General features: G+C 34.6%; 2 protein-coding genes across 5 annotated transcripts; one reads left to right on the top strand and one right to left on the bottom strand.

Moving 5' to 3' along the window:
- The first annotated feature begins 1,066 nt into the window (after positions 1–1,066).
- LOC125504052 lies at positions 1,067–13,957 on the top strand. Of its 3 annotated transcripts, XM_048665385.1 has the most exons (5): positions 1,068–1,190; positions 1,234–9,179; positions 9,230–9,382; positions 12,442–12,580; positions 12,661–13,957. In XM_048665385.1, the coding sequence occupies exon 2, from the start codon at positions 1,283–1,285 to the stop codon at positions 4,853–4,855; it is 3,573 nt and encodes a 1,190-aa protein (XP_048521342.1). In that variant the 5' UTR covers positions 1,068–1,190; positions 1,234–1,282; the 3' UTR covers positions 4,856–9,179; positions 9,230–9,382; positions 12,442–12,580; positions 12,661–13,957. The 3 variants fall into 3 exon arrangements, with proteins under 3 accessions (XP_048521340.1, XP_048521341.1, XP_048521342.1); XM_048665383.1 differs by having other exon boundaries at positions 1,067–9,179; XM_048665384.1 differs by lacking the exon at positions 9,230–9,382 and having other exon boundaries at positions 1,067–9,179.
- Positions 13,958–14,572: 615 nt separating this feature from the next.
- On the bottom strand, positions 14,573–15,655 carry LOC125504053. 2 transcript variants are annotated; one of them, XM_048665388.1, is made up of 3 exons: positions 15,286–15,655; positions 15,008–15,228; positions 14,573–14,895 (listed from the first exon to the last, which is right to left on the bottom strand). In XM_048665388.1, coding segments are annotated over exons 1-3 (531 nt in total). In that variant the 5' UTR covers positions 15,595–15,655; the 3' UTR covers positions 14,573–14,894. The 2 variants fall into 2 exon arrangements, with proteins under 2 accessions (XP_048521345.1, XP_048521344.1); XM_048665387.1 differs by having other exon boundaries at positions 14,573–15,228.
- Positions 15,656–20,482: the final 4,827 nt, after the last annotated feature.

The following is a 20,482-nucleotide window of genomic DNA, read 5'->3' as shown; positions in this document are numbered from 1 at the left end:
CTGTTTATTTACTAAAACTCCTTCGGTCTTAGCGTCCAGCCTTGGACTGCGGCCATTTCTGTTCTTTTATTGTATATTTTCTGTACAGGTCACATCTTGGAGTAAATTGATGCAAAGTTATTTCGGGTCAAGCTTTCAAAACAACACAACACTGGGAGCGGCTGGTATCTGGCTACCTTATATTCAGTTGTTGTAAAACTCAAATAAACTTGACAGTTATCTAGAGATCACAGAATTCCGTACAAAACACTTAGTCATTCCACGAGCCACGTTATGCTCCATCATTGTAAAACAAAGATAAATATCACAGTTATCAAACTAGTTTGCTTCAGTATCAAAATGCTTATGATTGCAAATTGAAAACATTGATAAACTGAAAGATTGAAAATTGACGGAATAATCTTAACTGTAAAATACTGTATGTTCAGAGTCCTCTTATGGACATATGTACAAAACCAACGCATGCAAACAATCAGAAGATCCTCTGGATTTTTGGCCGACGTCTCTCTGTGGTTGCATTCAGCAAAATCATTTTGGCGGGAAATCAAAACTTTGGGATTTGATGTTGCCTTTGCACGCCTTATGCTGGGAAGGCCGAATTTCAGAAGAAACACGCACCAATTTTGGAAGGTCGATGGTCTAATATCTATACATAATAATAGATTTCAAATTCCGAAAATTTCAAATACGAAACATGAACATAAACGGCATAGATTAAGAGTGAAATAGATAGCACCCACTCCACTGTTAATCACCCAGCTGATCAGCAGCCAAAATCTGCAGTTAACGCATGCGCATTAATGGGATCGTATTCCTACGTTTAGCTCCTAACCTAAGCTTTAGTCCTAACCTAAGATGTTCTAGAATACTCGCTCGGCGGTAGTATTTTCGGACTGAACACAAATAATCCAGATAAACAAATGCTTCATAACGCAGAGTAAAGAGGTATTGTGACAAACCAGCGCATTCTTGATTTTTAAATTTTCCATCAGTTTTATATTGTTAATACCCAAGTGTGCGGCGCAATAACTCAGTTCAGTTCCAGGTAAAATTACTTATAAAAAATGAGGTTACTTTTTTTTGTTGTAGGAGGGTCTTGTGCTGCATGAGTATGAAGAACAGAGGAGCTGGCACACTGAGTGGTGTTCCTTCTACATCAACTGCTGCTGCAGCTTTACTAGAAAATGAAAGTAATAAGCCTAAGGATGAAATAATTAAACTTTTTTTTGATAGTACTGATTCAGGAATATCACGTGGTATATATCAAGAAGAATGTGGTTGCATGTCTATTCGACCCCAAACCAGTAATGATGATTCTAATAGAGGTTTTGATTCAAGCAAACCTCAAGGTTTTGCAGAACATTTGAGTCTAATCTTACGAAAAACTCCCACTATTCTTGGACCATCAAAACCAGAATTCTGGCCTAATTTTATTTTAGGATCACTTTATACAATACCTCAGTTTCCTAATATTAAAAAAGATATTTATACTAAAGTTGAAAAAATAGATGTTTTAACACCCCAGGGCCATAATACGGTTAATACCAAAATTCTGAAAATTTGCTTTAAACAAAATGACCATACGCTAGTATTAAAAACGTTTATTGCTGAAGACCATAAAATAAATTCTAACAAAGGTTATACTGAAAACGATATGAAAAATTTTCGGAAAAATCTGATGTTGGAGGGTAGATATAGTCAGTCTGAACTAGACGCAATGTCAACAAAACTGGGTATAACACACAATTATCAAATAGTAGAAAGTATCTTTTATATAGCGACTGATCATTCACTCTCTGTAAAGGAATTATCGAAAACAAACAACAACTATCAGCATAAACCTCCTGGTTCTGGAGAGTTTCAGAAAATAGAATATACTGACATTGACTTAAAACATCTAGAAGATCTTGCGAGTAATAATATAGATAATGTTATGTTTGGCATAAAGACAATTTCCCAAGGATTGTTGCAAGTGTACAATTCATTGAAAATGCAAGACACATCCAAGAAGGGTAAATCCAAGTTTAAGAAAGAAAACAAATTTGGTTTTGAAATAAAATCAGAGGCTGCATTTCAGGGATTCTTATATGGAATTTTGTCTTTGAATTTTAAATATCATTATTACTTAGATATTTATGTAGAGCGTATTGCTGGAAAAGGTTACGCTGATTTAATATTACTCTCTCGTAAGGATAACAGTCACAATAAAAATTGGAGAGCAATTCCAATAGTTATAGAGTTTAAAGCAGATGAAACCTCTTCTGCTAGTGCTATTGATCAGGCAAAGGGTACCGGTTACCTTTATAATCTTAGTATGAGAACCATATCTGATCAAGCTGTAATTGTTGGGATTAATTCTAAGATTGATTCTGATGATGTTGATAAAGCTATCAATATTAAGAGAGAAAACATACCACAGCCTGAAGGATTAATTAATCCATTGATAAGAAATATGCATGATAGCACTAAAACTCATGCAAATATTAGAAGCAATATTGAAAAGGAATTAAAACATTTGTATTACTCTATTTCCAACTTAGCAATTAAAACTGATGACAATTATCTCAGCAGATTAATTTTAGGAGAATTTTTATCAGAAGATGGTGTAGAAAAGTTATATGTACATAACGCAGGGAATACAGTAACTACATTTGTTTTTCAAGCGAAAAATTCTAATGGATGGATAATGTTAAACTTAGTTGAAAGTAGCAATAATGGAAAATTTCAAGATGTAAATCTTGATAAAATTAAATTACCTAATAATGTGCAAATTAATAGTCTTACTAAAATTGATATAAAAGTAAATCATAATTCGAAATTAGGATGGTCACCAGATGAAAGAATAAGAACAGATGATAAAACTAAAGGTAAAGATGATAAAAAATTATATTTTTTCCAAAATATAGAAGTGTTTGATCATCGTGATGTATCAAGGTTTATAAAAATTCATGACTATAAAAAACTAACTTCTACATTAAGAATAGCAAACTTTTTCTCTCGAGGTAACATCAATACCGAACTAGAGGAATTATCCAAATCTCTAATATCTGTACAAGATATGGTCAATAGTGAGAGTGATTTTCAAGCTATATTACATGGAACGTTTTTTGGTAAACATGATCAACTCAAAACCATAAAAGTCCTACCAGAAGCAAATCCATCTAAATCAGGTCGAATTGATCTTTTAATATGTCGACGTGAGTACATGGGTTCTGATGTACCACAAGATGAGTATATTCTGATTATGGAACTGAAATATGCTAAAGATAAAAAGGATTCTGAAAATAAGCTTAATGACGCAAATAAACAAATACTTAAATATATAAGTAATTTAAAATCTATTACTGATTCACGCGCGATAATCCCTATTACACTTGTTTTTAATAAAGCGGCAAACATAGCTAAAGATGTTATAGAATATGAAGTACATGCCAATAAGGATATTTCGCATACTTCTAATCCACTATCTAATAGTCAAACACTGCAAGAGTTAGCAGATTATTTACAAAAATCTCATGATGATATATCTAGTTCTCAACTTGATAAGCAAACATTTGATGAGATAGAAAAGACTGTAAACGAGCTTGCTCAGATAATGGCTCAACCTGGTGCCAAAACATTTTTTGATAAAATAAATAAGACGCTACGCGAAATAGCACTATCTAACCTGGACACAAATAACCAAAATAGTGCCAATTTTGCTGACAAAAATAAAATAAATTTTCTCAAAAAGAGATTAAATGATTTGCTAGAACTGGTCAAAAACACACAACAATTTAATCCAATGACAGATTCACATAATCAACCATCTAATAAAAAACAGAAAATAGATAATCGAAGAACGAGATCATTAAATTACATAAAAGAATATCAAAACATATCTAATATGAAAATTAGTAATACAAGTTCATTAGTAGAAGGTGAATCTCATATTGTACTTAACCAAGAGAAAACAATAGATACAGAAAATAGCTCCTTTAATGTTGCATCTTCAGGGGTCAGTAGTAGGTTGCAGTTCTGGCCTATCAATTTAATGGAAAATCTAGGCATTCTAATTTCATCTATAGTATCTGTTAGTTGGATATCAGATATCATGAACTACAAGCCCTCAGAATCTTTATCATTATTACAAGCAGATCTACCAGTAAAACAGCATCCATCTCTTAACCAGTGTGAAACTGTACCAACATTGCTAAAGATGGGGGATCAATGGCTGAACAATACTGATATGAATGGTTTTCTGACCGTAGGTATATTGCTCGTGAGAAAATGGACAGGATGTAAACCACAATCTTCTGAACTATTATCGGATAATCAGGCAATAAGTAGACAACTGGATATTCAATCAGCTACTTTAGTAGATGCATTTCAAAAATTAGTGTTAAAACATGCTCGAAGTTGCGGAATTAGATCATGTATATCTGATAACTTTGAGGACAGTGCATTATATTGTAAAACTATACAACAAGTGCGTAACAAACTAGCTATAGGGAAAATCGCAGCGATTCCGCATTTGCTGTACCAACAATTAGTACAGAATAATATTAAAAAGGTATCATCAAAATCAACCCAGGCACAAGCTAATCAATTATTAGCTAGATTAGCTGATGATATACCTAATTTACAACAAAAATTCTTGGATTATGAACAGGAGTGCTTATCATATAGAAAACTTGCAGTGAAAACAATGGCTTCTCAAGTTTGTTGTAATAATATTAAACGGGCTAATGTTGGTATTCTTAGTCAAGCAATATCAAGTATGCAACAATCAGAACAACTTGCACAATTTCCAGCAGTAATGACAACTAAAAACAACTCAGAAGTTTTTACAAATTTAACTGGGGTACAAATGTAAAAGGGTGTCCGGAACAGAGGTGCCTTTGTAATTTTAAAAATTGATAAAATAATTAGCGAAGATTCAATTTACAGGGTGTCCGGAAATGGTGCGACCAACACTTAACGAGGCAACTCTACAGCAAACGTGAGTGTGACAAATTCCTATAATAGGTTTGCGAAAACCCAATAATACCGGATCTACCGGGCGAGAAAGTTAGCTTTTAAAAAAGATTTTTTTAAATATATTTTTTTTGATAGTCATCCGATGGTTTTAAAATTTGGCACACTTATTATGCATGATAATTTGCATTATTAAACGAATGAAGGTGAATAGCACACAGGCTTCTCCACAATAAATTTATCGGACCCCCAATTTAAGAGGACACGCTCGTCATGTTTAGGGCACATCAGTAAGTACCAATCATCAGGAGCTAGAAGTGGTACAAATCTACTTAAGCAGAACTTAAACCAAGATAAAGATACCTTAAGTTGTAAGAAGTGGTTGTCTTTTTATAGAAGGGAGACTGTGAAACCCAAATTAAATTTATATAAGGGGAGAATCAATAGTATGATTTTCGTTGCTGCAGATTTGCCTCGTGGTGGTCGCACCTGGTTTTAAAGTTGAAATAGTATACGTAGGTCCTTATTTATAAACGATGCTCAAGCCTGAGTCGAGTCTCAAGTGACTTGGCTTCGATTGCGTTTTATAAACTATTATCGTTCTCAAGCCAGTGTTCACAGTTTTGCTTGCTGAAGTATCGGTCGACGGTGGCTTGAGTATTGCTTCTGCCCAGCCATTGGTCGAGATTTTTCGTCGAACCGTCAAACGGGTTTTAAGGTTATATTACTGTTTATGTTATGTTTTTACATTTTAATTTTTTTTATTTTACTATCGTATACAATATAAGAATGGACAGTATAAGGAAGTCAACGTGTTAGTAAAATATATATACGAGATGGAAAAAATCCTTTTGAGTTTTCTCGGATGTAGAATTTCGGAAAAGGTTTCGGTTTTCAACGGCCACTATTATTGAGTTGATCAATCGAAATAAAGTTTAAACGAACCATTATTGAAAGCGGATAATCGTGGATTAGCAATATCAAATATCACCCATTACTCAATTGCTGGTATGTTTAAGATTATATACAAGTAGTTTTCTATTCTAGAGATTATATGCAACAAGGAGCAAAGTTTCTATAATTACATGTCTATTTTCGTACATAAAGTGTATATTATATTGTAGCTTGTGTCCGGTGATCTTCGTTATATAAGTCAGGCTTTCAGCGATTCAGAAGACATATTTACATAATAACATTGACGACATCTTAGATTCGCCAAGTTCGCCAACAGTCCCAATATAAAATTACCAAATAAATACGAAAGTCTTTAAATTGCTATACTCGACCAATATTTCACCGAGAATTCACGAAGTACTGTTGATAAATAGTCTCTCTCGGTTAAGAACGATCTCAAACTTGGCGAAGCATGAGCTGAGTATCGGCTTGAGCATCGTTTATAAGTACGGGTCGTAGTGGTCCAGCTTGTAGTCAGTTGTTTCACTACAGTTTTTACAAAAGATGTACTATTCTCATTTTATCTAAATATTGGTTCTGGTCTAGTAGTAGTAGTAGTAGTAGTAGTAGTAGAAGTAGTAGTAGTATTGTGGGGGGACAGGATTGGTCCGGCGAAATGCCCCAAGGATGCATCTCCTAGTAGACGACCAGCAATGGCAGACTCCTAATACGCGATATGATGTTTCCTCCGCTATTACACATTGTGGACACACGGTGCTTTCAACAATTCCTAGTAGGTATAGGTATGTGTTCATGCTACAGTGGCCTGTCATGACCCCAACCAGAGTTCTCAGGGGCCAACGCCTCCTTGACATAAAAAATTTGGATGTTGGCTTGGCGTCACTTGTGGTTCCCCTTGGGCTGTGTCCACCTCTCTGTGATGGCTCTAAAACCCCACTCATTAAGAGCGCTTGCTACCTGTTATCTACACCAGGTTTTCTTGTTTTTGTTCTGCCACGTCCCAATCACTCCCTCTAATCCTTCTGTAACTTCCCTATCTGGGGCAACCTCGAGGATTGCATGTGATTCCGCCGGAAACACTATCCTCCAGCTTTCCAGCTAAAAGTGTGCTCCCCTGTTGGTGTCTTGCCAATACACGCATATACCAGACTATTCTGTAATGGACGCCCCTGGGTCGTCGGTGTACCAACATTGCACCTCCTTTCGGGCAGCCACTGTAATATTTTGCCAACTTTCTTTTGTTGGGATTTCCACCTTAAACTTCCATTCAAACCGAAGCCCGCTATCATGTGAGACCACCTTTGCACATAGGATTGGAAGATTCCGACACATGGCGCTCACTAGTTTTGTATGTCCCTGGCGTGGGTGGTTCTCATTCCTTGTAGAGCTGCATTGTATCCTCGCGAGTTCTGGTCTCAAGAAGCTTAATAAAATTTGTCAAGTCAAACTTAATCCAGAAAGCTATTATATGATAAGCTTACAGATAAGGATTTTCCAGTAGTATTTCTTGCAACTGATGGCGAGTATCGAATAGTAGCGAAAAGGAATGAAACTCATGGTTTAATTCAACACCCATATAAACCCAACACTGAGTTATACTCTAAGCAGCAGCTTGGAATGGCCAAGTTATTATTTTATATGTTGCGTCAAAGTTTAACATAACTTGGTTTATACCAATAGCATTTTAGAAATATTGTCACATTTTATGTTAAATATTCTGACTTTTATTTATATCACAATTACTTGCTTTAATAATTTCTCTACTATTTCAAATTGTCATGGATAAGGTACTCGCTTATCAAACCTATAGCTCCTTAGATGTGCTGATTTTGGGCTTAGTAATTACTAGTATTTTTGAGGTATTCTTTAAGGCATTACGAGAATATCAATATATCCATATATAGGCACGTATAGATATTGTACTCGTCATTAAATTGGTAAAACATTTACTTCCTTTACCTTTACTCTATTTTAAGAACCGGCAAGTTGATGCATTAGTAGCACGTGCACGTCAACTAGATAGTATTAGAGAGTTTCTCAGTGGTTCTCTATTGACTTTGCTCATTGATATTAGCTTTATGAGCATATTTTTTTTAGTAAAATTTATTTTATTGCCTAAATTAACTATCATAGTAGTAGTTTCCATTCCTTTTTATGTAATTATGGCTTGGCGTGTTACTAATCCATTACAAGCTAGGTTTGAAACGCAATGTCAGTAAAATGATGTTAATACTGCTTTTCTAACAGAGAGCATTGCTGGAGCTGAAGCAGTAAAAAGCCTAGAAATAGAGTCACGCTTAGCAAGACGCTGAGTAATTCCAACTAGAGATTTAGTTGATGCTAGCTATCGTACTCAAATACTTGTAACTAGCATCCTCATTGTATGGTATGGTGCTGAGTCTGTTATTTACCTTAATTATCTGAATGAACCTGAAATTACTCTTCGTCAATCAATCGCATTTAATATGTCCACTTCAGCATTTTTCTGGGCATTTAGCTAAATTAGTTGAGAAATGGGGACAATTTGGGCAGGCACAAATAGCAGGGGAATTAAGATTATCAATTGAACAAGAAGCATTAGGTATACCATAACAATAAGGCGCATAAAAACAAGCTGCTGTAGTCATCGAGAAAAAACTGGAAAAGTTGAGAAGCAGCGCTATACAGGATTCTGCTGACACCAAAGACACAATGAATAAAAAGTATTCAGCAGACAACGCACTTAAACGCCTTAGAGAACAGTCAGATAGTTTCGAAACACTTACGATTATGCAAAAACCGACAGTTTAAGTCAGGTATCTGCTGCTAATGAGAAAAGCAAGTCCAAGATGGAGGTAAATTTGTTCAGGAGGAGTTTGAATTTAGACAGTCTATCTGAACCGTTAAAGTTTTTCAAAACATTAGCGATGAAATAAGTCAGGAAGTTAAATCGGTTAGAAGAAATTTGAAGCTAGATCTAAACCGACAACCGTGCGACAAAGTGGGTCGGCTTCAGAACAGCCAGCAGGCCCAAGTAGGAAGGCTTAAATGATTTGCAAAATAGTAATGAAAATCGAAATTCCTTGACAACTACCGATGATGGCTCGACCTTTCTCTCTCCTACTAATGATTATATGACTTCGGTTATTGATAGAATCAGAAGAAAAAGCTTCTACACTAGATTCAACGAAAAGAACCGCGCCGACCCAGCTTTGCAAACACTTACAAAGGCCTTAATCTGCATGGAAGAGATCATAGGAGAGAGTATTCAAATCCTGAGTGTAGCTCGTTTTATTGGAGACATACCGAAGCCCAAGCGCTCCTAGCAGGTTGGTAAATTATTTTTAGTGTTACGTTATTGAAATATTGGACTTTCCAGAACCAGTTTTTCATCGTATATTTCCTAACATAATCCAGCACCCAGATGGTTGCAGTGCCTCTGTCCTAAATGATTACTGGAAAGTTCCAGGCGGTCAGCAAAACTTGACTCAATTTTCTCAGAATGTTCCGGGATCGCATTAGAGTTTAACAAGTATGATTCACTTTATTTTAGTATTTTAATTAAAACTTCTTTTTAAAGAGTTCAAAATTAAATATTAACGTTATTCCCTTGCGTATTTCTCTCAAATTGGGGTTTTGCATTGACCGATATTTGTCTTTTTAGAATGTTTTATTACGAACTGATAATGATTGCTCTTGTCGATATATGAATTTGTGCTCAAAACTTAATGTTGAAACTATTACCAATTGGAAATCCCACGAAACATTTACGATAAAGCGGAATACCAAAATGGAAGTATTTCGTAACTTTTATATTAATAAAATTATAAAATATTATGCGTGTACAGGGTGTCCTGTAAACGTTACTTCGTTACTTGACTGGTAAAAGGTTCATCTTTTTTTAAAGCCTTTTGAAAGAAATTTACACTTTTTAAATCGATCATAACTGACATCAGTTAATTAATAGTCCGTGCTATTACGCTTATGAAATAATAAGTAGCAAATACCCTTTTTATTCGAATGAATCAAAAAGTGCCATTTTTCGATCAGAAGCGATAATAAAAAAAGCACTTTTCTTTACTGTTCATTTGTTTTACTTTACCGCACTTTTACGCACATGTGCGTAAAAGTAAATGTGACAAATTAAACCTGTCAGTGTCATTATATTTTTTAAGGTATTTTCATTAAAAAGTAATCGATATTCTTTTTAAATTAATAACATTGGTTTATCAAAAACTATTAATTATAATTTAAAGTTTACTTACAATTTGTAAATTATAACTTTGTTACAAGTTCAGTCTCAAAGTCGTTCAAATGGTTCTATTTTTCTGCGCTCGCCGATGTTGCCACAAGCAAAACGCGATTTTTTTAAATAGCACAAATTTCATGCAAAATGTGCAATTTATTTATTTATTTAACAACATACAGTGAAAACAGCACTTGCATTTTTAACACTCATTGTTCCACTTGTAAATGCGTACAAAAGTACGCTTTTGAAAAATGACAAACGTCCAAGCGTGACAATTTCAAAAATGACATTGATATCAGATTTCAAATATGAAGTTAATGCTTTTTATTTTTGGCTATTCATATTTATTATAACTCATGATTCGTGTTATGTTTTTCATTCGAATAAAATGTTGTTCAATACGAAGGCGAAAATCCGTTTTACGAACTCCTGACGAATTGACACCCGAGACGAAGTCGAGTTGTGTAACGCCGTCGCTGTCGCTGCGTCGAAAAACAACACTTTCGCCCGAAAACGACCATTAAGTATTTTCCTTAAAAAGTAACTGACATGCTTTTTTAATTAATTCCGTAAGTTTATCTACAACTATTGATTCGAATTTAAAGTTTACTTGGAATTTGTAAATTATAACTTTGTTACAAGTTCAGTCCCAAAGTCGATCTACTTTTCTACACTCGCCGATGTTGCCACACAAAAAGCACGATATTTTTAAATATGGCGCAAATGTCATGCAAAAATGCAACTTATTCGAACACCATCCGTGAAAGCAGCACTTCGGGTGTATATGGTTACAAAAGTACGCTTTTGAAAAATTACAAACCTCAAAACGAGACAATTTCACGAACGACATTAACATCAGATTTAAAATATGAAGTTGATGCCTTTAATTTTTGGCTATTCTTATTTATTATAACTCATGATTCGTTTTATGTCTTCTATTCGAATGAAAAATGTTGTTCGATACGAGGGCGAAAATATGTTTTTCGAACTACTGACCGATTGATGCCCCAGACTTCGTCTCGGGTGTCAAACGCTGTCGTGGTTCGAAAAACCACACTTTTCGCCCTTATATCGAAAACTGCTATTGTATTTTAGTTTACCCCAAAGTTCTTCACAAGATTTTTTTTGGCAAAACCTTCAATTTAATTCATATTCCTTATATCTTATATTTCATTCCATCCTACTGCTGCTTTTGAATTACGACGATTCCCGAAACTCAAATACAAATAAAATATTTTGTCCATTTTCTGACTTGCCCGAGATTGATCTTTCATCATGCGAAGTATTGTAGAAGGTTTACGAGACACCCTGTATATAAGCTATGGAATAACACTCAATAAACCATGTTGACAAAAACTGATGATAAATTATCAACGATTCTTTGACTTATGATACCTTTTTTAATAAATCTCATTGCACATCTACTGTTAAGGACCGTTTACACGCTCAAGATGTTTACGCAAATCGGTTTGCACAATCCCGATCGCACAATAAAATCGTTGCGTGTAAACGCAGGTTTGAAGTCTGTGTATGCCGAAAAATTTGGCTTGAGTAAAATCTATCCTGACAGAAAATCCACTTGATATCGGAGCATTGGCTTGAGCGTCTTAACCGATGTTCAATCTTATGATATTATGGGTGTTGAATGAAATATTTCTAGCGCGTATGGGGTTCTCTTTTTAATATTGTTCTTATCTGACTTTAAGGTACTTATTTCCTAATATTACCGTTTATTCCACATATTATCAAATTTCTTATTGATTTAAATAATTGGATTAACAGATAATTTTGTTCAGAACGCCACTGTAAATATGAGCTTGAAATTGCCTACATATCTTCGCAGTTTTTCAAATGACCTATGCACCCTGTAACATAAAATCTTGGGGTAAATAGAAAAACAAAGCCATAAATTTGGATTTGGAAAAGGGATTCATACAGAGGTACGGCGTGCATTGGTGACACCTCTTGTACCACCAGCGGACAAGTGAATGCTAACAAATCAAAAAAAATGTGTTGTTTCCGGCGCCAGTCCCCATCCCATGCAAAAATATTACCTAATTTTTGGGAAAATTTTAGTCTGTTTTTAGATGTACACACTTAAGCGTCAGTTATATTCAATTTGTGAGAAACGCAAAGCGTACCATACTCATTCTTCGACAACACAAAATTTCAAAATAATTTAGTTAGTTCTTCGCCCAAATTTTCCATCCTGTTGTCAACAAATACAGTTTTGCTCAAATCTGGCTTGTGCAATCCAGTTTGTGCAGATGGCTTGAGCATGTAAACCAACTTTTAGACTAACAAGTTCGACTGTTTAGATTATGGCATTATGTATTTTTTAGGTCATTCGTACCGAAATATTCCCGGCTCCTATCAAACGAACAGTAGCAGAATTGCAAGACTCAGTACAATTGCCAAAAGTTTATATGCTGGATCTGATAATAACTTAGATTAAACATGTTCTACCTCAATTCCTAGGCGGTAAGTGAAATCACCGATTTAAAAATAAACTAAGAGGTTTCAAAAAACCTGAATATAATATTATTTTAACACGAATTCAGTCCGTATATTCGCCGCCAAAGACTAGACAGAGGCTCGGTTTTATCACACTATTCTACAGACAGGCCGTCTTCAATTATCCAGTCTTCTACCGCTTCCGAACCTATTTAGGCTATTGCTATTTTTACACCTTATTACTTTAAAGTTACGGTTTTAATGGCGCTGACGTTCTTTAATGTTATCTTCCTAATTACCATTCTTCCATGATTTCTCTTCAAAGATGCTGCAAAACTCTAGTTTATTTGTTATCTTTAATCACCATGTTGTATGAACATACTATAACTAAGTTCCTTATTTAATATGTTTAATTTAACACGAACTATAGTATTTTCAATACAGTGTTTAATATTTGCTGAATTGAGGTCTTACGTTTGAAAATGTATGAAGAGTGTATGTTTGATCTATCTCATAGTATGCACATAATCGAAATGCGTACGCGTAGTTTGTTAATGAACTTTATATTCTAAATATTTATTATTCCCTAAAGATTCTATTTTAAACGATCACACAATATATAAGCAAGTTCTAAAATCTCCTATAATCAAAATTTTTAATAATGATAATTTTACTCAATGAGAATTAGAGGCAGACTATTAATGCACTTGTAATTTAATTTACTTAATACTATATATTTACTTATCGTACTGATGTACGTTACAATTTATCGACTTTGGACTGATCGTCAAACATAGACATTTCAGATTAGTGATAGTTTTAAGTTTAATGGTGTCAAATGGCGCTACAGTTTATTTTTATTGGTATTTATCTTCGGCCCTATTTCGTATTAGATTTAATCTACATTATACCCACTTTATTTTCGGGGCCTGTGAGTGTATGCAACTTTCACTGAGACCCAGAATTACTTTTTAATTCCTTTTGATAAAGATTTAATCACAAGTTAAAAATTATGCGTTTTTATAGACTTGATTAAATTTGATTTAGAAATTGTTTCTCGAATGTTACCTTCAACTCATGATTTAACGTACATGTAATTTAGACGAAATAGTATATTCTTTCCTTTCCTTTCCCGGAATTTTTCATATCATTAGTTTGGATTGTCCATAAAGCTTTAAGTAAGTCGAACAACTCAATTCAACGATCGACAATTTCGGCTCCTAATTTTTGATAACGAAATTTTGTTAAGTCTTAATATATTTATTGACAAATGCTGTTAGACTATTGTTGCAATGTACATGCAAATGTAATTAAAACACTTTCTTGCTGTGTGAACTTATTATGTAGAGTATGTTAACGTTTGTGATTTTATAAAAGTAATGAATTATATTATCATAGAAAATAGTAATTGTTTCATTACCCGTCATATATCATACTTGTTGGGTATTTCGGCTCAAAAATTTTTGCCTTTAAAAACGACAGAATTTTCAACATAACTAACAATTTGCACAGACGAATTATCAGAGCTAATTTTTATATACTTTATTATCCTACTATTGTTGCACAAGTTATTAACATACTCTTTTTTAGGTTAATGTAGGTCCTTTGATAACGATAGGAGAAAATAGGTATCGAAACGTCAAGGCAATTTTTTCAAATATTTTTTTTTACTTATTGAAATGTTCTCTTACAGCTTGAGCCTAAGTGTGTTGCAGGATACCCTCTAGGTGATAGTTCTTGATTACTTTTTGATAAATAATTCGTCCTGATTGCGAAATAATTGCACTATTTATAAATCTGTAATAAAAGACCTGAGGAAATTCTGAGACCAAATTTTTTTAGGCGAAATACCCAAACAGCAGTCTGAAAAAAATACTATGAAGTTGACAATAAGTTTATTTTAATTAAGTCGGCTGTTTATTTAAAGTGTTTATTACAAAAATTAAATCATACCAATAGTAATTAAAATTAAACTCTATAAACTTTAACTTTATTTTAAAACATTATCAAAAAGTCCACCATTATTATTAATGCAAACATTACGACGCCTTCAAACTGAATAAGTTGCTTTTCTTGTGGATCAATATTTTCAAATTCTCTAACAACAACTTCTTTAAGTGCATTTAAAAGGGAATATTTGTTTTTGTAAACTGTGTTTTTTACGGCTCCCCACAAAAATAAATCCAAAGGTAAAAGGTCCGGTGATCGAGATGGCCACAAAATAGGGCCGTTTCGTCCAATCCAAGCCCCAGGAAATGTTACGTCCAGGTGGTTCCAAACTTGGGAAAAATAATGCGGAGGAGACCCATCAAATTGAAAGCATTGCATATTACGTCATGCTTCTAAATGTAAGTCGTTCAACATAAAATCCAGGTTATTCCGAATGAATTGAAGATACTGACTACCATTTAAGGTGCCTTCAAAAATAAATTGTCCAAGAATTTTTGAACCTACCATTCTGCTCCAATCGTTGAACCCAAATTTAACTTGTGGTCTTCTTTGCTCAACGTGGTGGTGATTTGTTTGATTCCAAAGATGGTCATTGTGACGATTAAACATACCACAATTTGTAAATCGAGTTTCGTCGGTCCACAATATTTTATAAGAGAATTGAATGTCTTGTTGGCAATTGTTTCGGAACCATGTACAAAACTGCACATGCAGCTCCTCATTCCCTGGATGTAAAGTGCAATGCTTATAATTTATACGGATGTAATTTGTGTTTTTTTAACTCTCATCACGGTGCTTTGGAAAGTCCCGGATTCTGCTGCGATATCTCTGGCTGAAATCTGTGGATTCTGCCTTACAATTGCCAAGACATTAACTTCCACAGCTTCATTTATGGCTTTATCTTCATTTCTTGGCTGCGTAAAACTTCCATAAGTGCCCAAATTTTCGTATAATCGTTTGAGTGTTTTCAAGGACCTTTGACGACGGTCAAAATGCCTCTCAAAATAGTAATCAGAGACTCGTCTAGCATTTTTATCACTTCTAATGTAGGTTTCAATCATGTCGCGCTTTTCTTTATTCGAATAATTCATTTTCACAGTAAAATTAAGTTAGATTTCTAAGTTTCATTTAAATTCGAATGTCAAAAATCGAAAGATGTTATAATTTGTTGCTATGGAAACAATGCTATGTCTTAGCGAACGAAATTGAAAAAGTATAAATTGTTCGCACACTTTATTTTCGAGACAAAACCAAAAACAAAATCAAAACAAATCATAATGTATAGCAATGCAAGTTTTCACACTAAAAATAAACCAATAAATAAACCCATTATAATGGTAAAATTAGTGTCTAACAAGGAAAAAAATGCAGACAATGATAAAGTTGAACAACTTCAATCTCAATTAAATGTTCTGCAGAAGTTATACGATCAACTAATGCTTAAATATACAGTATTAGAGGGTAAATTATCACACGCAAACTTTGAAAAAATTGCAGATGAATACTACACAGGCGAAGAAGAACTAAGTAGGGAAACGGAATGGATTAGGGTAAAGAATGCAAAGAAGAGAAAAGCAAGCAGTTCTCCAAAAGAACCGGTGCAACGTAACATCATAAAGCACCCGACAACAGGAGCAAATCAATACAGAAAATAAACCATCACCAGTAATTATCAGCAAAATTGATAATTTCAATGCCCTAACTGAAGATTTGGTCAAAAATGAAATAAAGTTCCAGACAAGCATGCTTGCTGGCGGAAATATAAAAATAAATGTCAAGGACGAATGGGACTATAGGGATTTAACAACTGTAGTCAAAAACATGGATCTGGTATGGCATTCTTTTCAAGACAAACAGTCTAGACTATTAAAAGTAGTGGTTAGAAATAGTATTTGCAGTATCCGAGCTTCTCCCTGGTTAATTTGTCGTTTCATTGTTATCAGCGTTATAAAATAAACTGCACCGAACACAATCATATTCCACTCAATAATTAATAGTTCAAAATCACTGTCAGTTTATTAACGCAATGTGTATTTGAAAAGTTTGTCAGATCTACAGATGCACCCGCACTAAGAGAAAAATGTTGATTTTAAAGTGCATATGTGCGTCCCAAGTCTCAGGCGCGAAGAGCCTGGACTCGGCTCGCCGTGACCAAGAAAAAATCTGTCCACCCTCCCATAAAAAGTTATCACTTGAAAAAAGGTGAATTAGTTATGGTCAAAATTACATGCACACCCGCTGGTGTCAGTCACAAGCTTTTGGCAAAATACAAGGGACCATTTCATGTAAATAAAGTGTTGTGTGTGTAAAGTGTTGCTCATTTGTGTATGGCGAAAAAAAATGTTGCTCTCCTCGCAAAAGTTGTATTAGTTATGAGCGTTGTATTCTTTACGACAAGAGTCTATAGTCAGTTATGCCCACGTATGGGGAAGATTGTAATAATTGTGTGAAAATGTGTAATTTGTATGTAGAATGTGTTTAGGGTCTGGGGACAGACCATTGGTCAGGATGGCCGAGTGTTGTCGATAATTGATTCGTGCTCTATAAGCAAAACACTGGGGCGACCATAAACTCGAGCGAAACCCATAAATAAGGGCACTGCTTGTTTATGTGTCAGGTTATACGGATAAGTGTTGAAATACCTAGTAGGAACCTTTTTAGGCGGGGTTAGTCTGGTAGATGACGAGCTGGCCGACAGATGTTATGAGATCGCTCATATGTGTTTGGAATTAAAGTAATTCAAAGTGGTGTATGTGTGCTTTTTCTTACAGTAGAGCATTCAAAACTACAATTCTTTGTGCATTTAATCTTTTTCGTAACTGCCATAGTTTCGAAGGATCCTGTACTGGTCATCGACAACGACCCTGTATGTTAAATAAAAATAGCTAATAAATATTTTACATTATATTCGGCCAAAGAAGAAAACGAAATATTTGGTAAAACAGATGTATTATATCCAACTCTTGCAACTAAAAGTATAAATATCTCCTGGCCAACCAGTAAAATTTGCTGCCGGCTCTCGCCCAAGCGGAAAATAAAGCTGGCGAGCGATCCCAGATTCCGCGTATTTTTAGGCGCATAATCACAGTCGGTGCATTTGATCAGATCACAAGCTGCACATTTAAACGATAAAAAATATTAACATTCCAATACCAATGTCGTAAGTCGTGGATGCGACTGTGGTACAGTCGACTGCGAGTTTCTACGCTAAAACTTAGTTTTTTCGGGTATATCGCTAATAATGTGAGGTGGAAACAACGGGAAAGATTACTAGTAAGCAGTTCAAGTAGTAGCAAGTAATTCAATTTATTTAGCGTGTTTTTTAGCTCAAAATTGTCCCKTTTGGGCGGATTMCACTGTCACTTATTTATTTATAGTTTTTGTAAGTTTCCGACTTACGTATCCTTTGTCAATAAGTTTCTGAATGTTTATTTAATTTTTYTGCTTTTGTCAAAAAACCAATCGACGTAGACCGGGAAGGAAATCTAYGTTTGAAAATKTTKATTCATATTTAGGYTAGGCGACATTTCCATTTCGACAGACTTGTTCTACACTGTACGCTTCCAATTGGGGCAACAGAGCATGATATCTTGTATTATCTTTATTGCTGAATTATAATCTATACAATGGTATTTTCAAAAAATTTCATTMTATTTTTGAAGTACAGAAAATAGATCTCCGCCCACAAATTGCCATTCTCATGTGGGACACTTACGATTTTTAATTAGTTTGTAGGTATTCAGGTAGTCTAGCTAAGTTTTCTTCTTGTATCTTTTTAATATTTCTAAACACAACACGTCCTCCCAGGAGGATGAGTTCCAGTATTCCCTCCAGCACTTTGATGGTTTTCCCTGTGGCCTCATTCCCACTGAATTGTTCATTTTTGCGTTTTTGCGAGTCTATTGTTCTCCGTTCTTTGTTCCAGAATCTTCTAATCCGTCTCACCCATCTTCCTATGTCCAGATCCCGCATTGCATTCTGATTTCTTGACTTTGCTTTCCGTATTTAGGTATTGGTTTTTCTAAACAATTTCTCTCAATCATTCCGAAACTCGAGCCGCTTTTATTGTTTGTCCTCTTACTTCGAGAGGTAGACTTCCATGGCTCGTTATCTCTGTTCCCAAATATTTGAAATGTTTTACTTGTTCGACGATCTTGGAGTCGATTCCAGCTTGCAGTTCATCGGTCCCTTTTCTTTTTACATTTAGTCTTCTCTGTGTTGATGATGCTGCATTGTTGTTAAAAGAACGGAGTTACCTTTGGAAATTGACTTCGTCAGCGTGGTACACGGCATGGAAGAAAGTACATCCCATTTTATATCCAGCCGTTCCAAGAAGATTGTCTGTTATTTCATCCATTAGCACATTAAACATGAAAGGGCTGAGTGAGTCTCCCTATCTAATTCCTGTGTTTGTGTATACGGCTTCCGTTGCAATGTGTCCTACTCTAATTTTTGTTCTGCAATGGGTGTTTACGTTGTGTATTACATTAAGCAGTTTGTGGCTTAGCCCTTTTGTTCTCTTTAATTCCAGGGAATCTTTAAAGCGCACTCTGTCAAAAGTTTTAGTCATATCTATGATACGCCGATTTATTGAATTTCAGGGATTCTTTTGATATTTGCTTGACCTTGAATATTACATCTATTGTGGATCTGTTTTTTCGGAAGTCCTGTTCTTCTCTTATTCTTGTGATTTTGGTGATTTTCCCCCAGAATAGCCCTTGTGAATGCGTTAAGAGAGTTATCAAGTAGGGTTATTCCACGACAGTTTTCTGGGAGTGCATTCCGTCCCTTTTTAAAAATGGTTATTGTTATGCTGTTCTTCTATTCGCTTGGTATTTGATGTTCTTCTATGATATTTTTAAATCGGGTCACTATCTTATTTCGTATTTTTTTTACCAAAGGGTTAAGTTTGATAATGTCTCTTTTACTAAAAAACAAATGTTTATTTCCAAATTTCCATTCAAAAATTAAAGAAAACTGTTCAGTATTAAGTCGACTAGCAATTTTGTTAGGGTTTGCCCTATCTAAGATCAATGAGGATCCGTGAAAAATAATATATACTGAACAAAATTAGAAATTTCCGAAAATGGTATACAGGGTGGGCTACTGAAAATTAAACAAGAAAGGTTGCAGTATTCTTCAGAAAAGTAAAAAATAAACGCTTAGACTCTTTGGAGTCAGAAAGTTATTCTCAATTCTCTCAAATAGGACGCAATTGTGCAACTTTTAGAAACGCACTAAATTTTCTGTACCTACATTATCGGTTTTCAAACTTAATAAATAATATGATATAATTTTAAAACCTAAAGGAGTATTAAAAGTCTTCAATCAATTCCTCAGGTAAATTGGCATGCTTTTCTTATTCAATTTCTCCTCGAGAAAATAAAAATGTAGGTAAATCCGGTCATATTTTAGGTGTAGGTCATCCTATTCTACTATTGTTGAAAAAATTATTTTCTGATAATGCAATGTTACAAGTTTTAAAATTGACTAGCATTTCATGGGTTTCAGACTCAAGAGCAAAGAAATCGCTGTACTAAATAGATCAATATTAAAATTTGTGATGGGCACTAAATGAATGAACTGAAATGAATAAGTACTAAATGAATGATTGCAACTATCGAATATAAACATTCAAATGAATTAATTCATTGAATAGTGCGCGCTATCTAGTGCAGTGTAGGAGAGTTACAAATTACAAACTTATATTATTTTCAAAATACAGCTTTCTGGTTAAGCCGGCGCTACACGATGCGTCGAACATTGGCTCGAACGTTGGACCGAGCATTTGAGTCAAAAAGTTCGACAGTTTGTGTGGCAAATATATCTGCTACACGGTGTGTCGAATGCTTGAAGCAAAATTCATTTTGAAGTGTGATTCAAACGTTTGTCTACATTCGTCAATATGTTGGATACTGCTGATGCTGCAGTTATAGCCGCAGCGGTAGTAGTTTTTATATTTGTGAATGGTTTTCTCAA

The sequence above is a fragment of the Dendroctonus ponderosae genome, unplaced genomic scaffold (genome assembly GCF_020466585.1).
Source record: "Dendroctonus ponderosae isolate FM_Combo_2020 unplaced genomic scaffold, Dpon_F_20191213v2 Dpon_F_20191213_342, whole genome shotgun sequence".
Classification (NCBI taxonomy): Eukaryota; Metazoa; Arthropoda; class Insecta; order Coleoptera; family Curculionidae; genus Dendroctonus; species Dendroctonus ponderosae.
The sequence above is the reverse complement of the archived record's forward strand: the minus strand, read 5'-3'. Positions and strand labels throughout refer to the sequence as shown.

Excerpts from the sequence above, each read along its gene's own strand:
- LOC125504052 (XM_048665384.1), top strand. The coding sequence starts at position 1,106 with ATGAGTATGAAGAACAGAGGAGCTGGCACACTGAGTGGTGTTCCTTCT.
- LOC125504053 (XM_048665387.1), bottom strand. The coding sequence starts at position 15,594 with ATGAATTATTCGAATAAAGAAAAGCGCGACATGATTGAAACCTACATT. Across the intron at positions 15,229-15,285 it reads TCCAAAGCACCGTGATGAGA|GGAATGAGGAGCTGCATGTG; the intron begins GTTAAAAAAACA and ends CTTTACATCCAG.